Source organism: Orycteropus afer, unplaced genomic scaffold, assembly GCF_000298275.1.
Source record: "Orycteropus afer afer isolate SDZICR_OR568_19922 unplaced genomic scaffold, OryAfe1.0 scaffold00324, whole genome shotgun sequence".
Taxonomy (NCBI): Eukaryota; Metazoa; Chordata; class Mammalia; order Tubulidentata; family Orycteropodidae; genus Orycteropus; species Orycteropus afer.
The window spans coordinates 935,492-939,412 of NW_006921911.1; the positions used below are offsets into that span (position 1 = coordinate 935,492).

General features: G+C 39.2%; 1 protein-coding gene across 1 annotated transcript in view; it reads right to left on the bottom strand.

Annotated features, from left to right (window-relative positions):
• Positions 1-3,921, bottom strand: part of DPP6 (dipeptidyl peptidase like 6) — a 1,548,106-nt gene that overhangs the window by 439,419 nt on the left and 1,104,766 nt on the right. The window contains exon 7 of the mRNA XM_007952098.2: positions 2,748-2,829. Within this exon, the coding sequence (XP_007950289.1) occupies positions 2,748-2,829 (82 nt within the window). The remainder of the gene's footprint in view (positions 1-2,747; positions 2,830-3,921) is intronic.

Consider the following 3,921-nt stretch of genomic DNA (forward strand, 5'->3'; position numbering starts at 1 on the left):
CTCACCTACTTTGGTCATGTTGTAAGAAGGGACCATTCCCTGGAGAAGGATGTCATGCTTGGTAGGGTGGAGGGTCGACGAAAGAGGGGGAGGCCTTCAATGAGATGGATTGATACGGTGGCTGCGATGATGGGCTCAAGTATAGCAGGGATTGTAGGGCTGGTGCAGGATCGGGCAGTGTTTCGTTCTGCTGTGCATGGGGTCACTATGAGTCAGAAATGACTCGACGGCACTTAACAACAACAACAACAACAAAAGAGGGCTTCCTAACAGTATGGGGAGTGAAGGCAGAAAAGCTTCCTCAGAGAAGTTGACACTTATTTTGTCTTCATTCTAGTTAGTCATTGAAATTAAATATGACAACTTCTGTAATCACTTTTCTCACCCCTGTTCTCAGGGGAGGATGATACGAGTCTAAAGTCAATTATCCAAGAGGCAGCACTGGCTTTAGATAGGGAAGGGGCTAATCTAATAAGTAATGAGTCTGGAGGATGAGTGACATGAAGCCTCATCTTATTTTAAATTCTATATATAATTCTAAAGTGCATGTGCATGTGCATGGTGCACACATATGCACACAAATGCACACACACATACATATACACACAGTCTTATTCCTCATGCAACTGTGTATTAATTTTACTTTAAGTTGTAAGTCTGTCTATGCTGTCTTAACTCTATTTTGTTGTCTGGCCTGTTCCCACATGTAGGTGAGAGACATAATCAATTTGTAATGCTTAGTAATAATCATTGGGTGATCAATAAAGAGGCAGCAAGCATAGTAGAAATAGACCCTGACACATTGTTGAGACTTAACATATTTTCCTGATTGCTACAAAGAGATTGGAAGAGGAGCACTCAGCCAAGCCCCTCACTGTCCCTCCTCTTCACCAGCATGATCTGACAAGGACAGATGTGAAGCAATGATCCAAGGAGATCTTAAAGGGGTAGCTCTATATAGATGGGGCAGTGTTCCTCTTTATGGAATGATTGAATGGGAATTGGCAAGATTTGCTTTTCAGAAGCCTCTTCAATCCCAGACTTTCAGATGGTTTTAAATTGAAGTCTTAAAGATTCAGTCACAGAGCCTTGAACACTAAAGTTGTCTCCAATCATCTATTAAATTGCATTTTCTCCTAGTGTAAGAGTGACTTATTCTGAAGAAAGATGAATTTTATCTTCTCATTGTGACTGAGTTGATGAATTGATGCTCATCTGTCAAAGTCAGTTCTTGATGAGCTCCCTTCCTCTGTCTCATGATTTTCATCACTTAAATATGTGTATCTAAATCTCTGATTGCCAAGTTGTTAGAATTAGGGATGCTTAAGTAATAGGAGCTCTGGTAGCATAGTGTCTAAGGCATTTGACTGCTAACCAGAAGGCTGGCAGTTCAAACCCATCAGCCACTCCTTGGAAGGAAGATTGGGCAATCTACTTCTGTAGTGATACTGCCTCAGAAACCCAGGGAGGGTTTGCTATGAGTCTGAACAGACTTGACAGCAGTAAGTAATAGTTAATATGGTTTTATGGCCTATAATATTTCCAGGTTCTTTGAACCAACTCAAGGCAATAATTGAATTGATATAGAACTAAGAAAACATACTTGTACCATTGGGAAAAATAAGACTATTTTAATTCCTAAGAGAGTAGACAGCCTATTCATGCAATCCCAAACCTCACCTTTTAAAAGTGATCGATTTCTGTGCTTTTTTTTAAGAAAAGAGTGATTTAAAAATGCAGCTTCATTTAATCAGCTTCAAGATGTAGAAGTCAACATGACTTGAATATTGCAAACATGTCATTTGATCTTCAAACTCCAAGGACTTTCTGGAGGAGCTATGCAATCTCTTGAAATAAAGTGAAATAGAACTTTCAGATAACATTTGGGAGGGTTGGGGTATATATATATATATATATATATATATATATATATATATATTATTGTGATTTTGGGGAAAGTTTACAGAGCAAATTCACTTTCCATACAACAGTTTATATACACTTTGTCTCATGACATTGACTACAACTTACCCCAATGCAACAGCTCCCCTTCCACTTCCTCCTGACAGTTACCTCTTCCCTGTGTCCATCCTGCCCCTGCACTCCTGCCCTCTGAGCTGTCTCCCTGTGTATACACAGCCCTTTTATTCTCCCCTGATTTTTCTCTCCAAGGAGTGTATCTACCTCAGTCCACTACACTATTCTTGAAATTAGCAGTTTTTATAACATCTCTGTTTTGTCACTTTTCACAAAGATCCAAGAAAATGTTTGCTATAAAACTGAGAAGGCTGGATTAGCTCTGGAGGATTCCATGTGTTGATGCTGTATGCAGAGAGTGGCTCCATCATGTGCAACAAATCTATGCTCTACAAAACCCCTCAAAGAAAACTGCCACAGTTCAAAGTGAAAAACAAGCAATTTTAAATGACTCCATGATTCTGTTAACTCTCCAGTTGCAGCTCTTCCAGTGAAATTTATCTCTGAGTTCATAGTAAATCTAGAGTCTATACAAACAGCTATAGTTGAACCCCATTTGAAGATATCAGATATGGGAAATAAATCATACACTATTCCAATTTTAAAATAATTCTCCATCTAAAGAGAAATGACGATTGTACATACTCAGATATCCTGGTGTACTTATGGAAATTCAATTTGCACACCACACACACTGTGAGAGCGGTGAGATACACTCAGACTATAAAATATAAATATCAATATCTGGTTAGTGAATGTGACTTGCTTACCAGCTGTTGGCCTTTAGGGCCCCATCCTGCATATTGAAGTTTGGCATTGCTGACTTCTGGTGGATCCAGACTTTGAGGGTCCCTGGAGGAAAAAACAAAAAACAAAGTAAATTGTTGTTATCGTTATTTGCCATTGAATGGGACCCGACTCATAGTGACCCCTCCTTGGGTTTCTGAGGTGGTATCACTACGGAAGTAGATTGCCCAACCTTCCTTCTGAGGAGTGGCTAGTGGGTTTGAACTACCAGCCTTCTGGTTAGCAGTCAAGTGCCTCAGGCACTGCGCTACTGAGCTCCTCAAAGCAAATAGAGGGAACGAATAATTTAAAGTATTTTATTTTTATTCTCTAGCCATAACTTGTCACTTTCTACTTTCATTGCAACAATTTCAGAAGCTTGTCTCTTATGTTATTAAATAATATGTCTCATTCATCACTATCAGCTCTCTTCAGATGTATATAATTTACATGAAGCTGAAATCGGTCCATCATGCTTAACCCAAATGGGAAATATTCATCAAGAGAGAGCACACAGAGACATCTATTGATCAACTTGAGAAAAAAAAAAAAAAAAACAATCAAAATTAAAAATTTAAATGTATAGCAATGCAGGAATAAATATCGAGTACCTATATTTCCAACTTTGGCTTGCTTTCCCAGTACACACTATTTTTCTGAGCATAAAGTCTGGTCATTCTGACCTTCCAATACAAGTGGCCTCCTGACAATTCCCACCCTTTTGTTTGTGCTAAGAGCTGCAAATCTGCAGCCAGAGACAGACAAAGCAAGAGGGAAAGAGAGGCAAAGAGATGGAGATACAGAGAGATATTCTTTCCTGAAATTACTTATAGCATCTATCTTAATTTTTTGATATAGCAAAACACAGCCACAATACAATATTGTTCACTTACTTAAAGGTGATAATGAATAAAGGTCATAGTGAAAAAATCAAAACCTAAAAACAAACAAACAAAAAAGAACTTAACACTTTATGTTGTTGTTGCTATTGTTATGTGCCATTGAGTCGGACCTGACTCATTGTGACCCCTCCTTGGGTTTCCAAGGTGGTATTAGCCCCAGGGACAACTCAGGGATGCCCAAAGCAGCAGGCCAGAAGAGCAGGAGAAAGGGGATTAAAAGCCAGGAAGCCAGACAGAGGAACAGTCAGCCACAGGG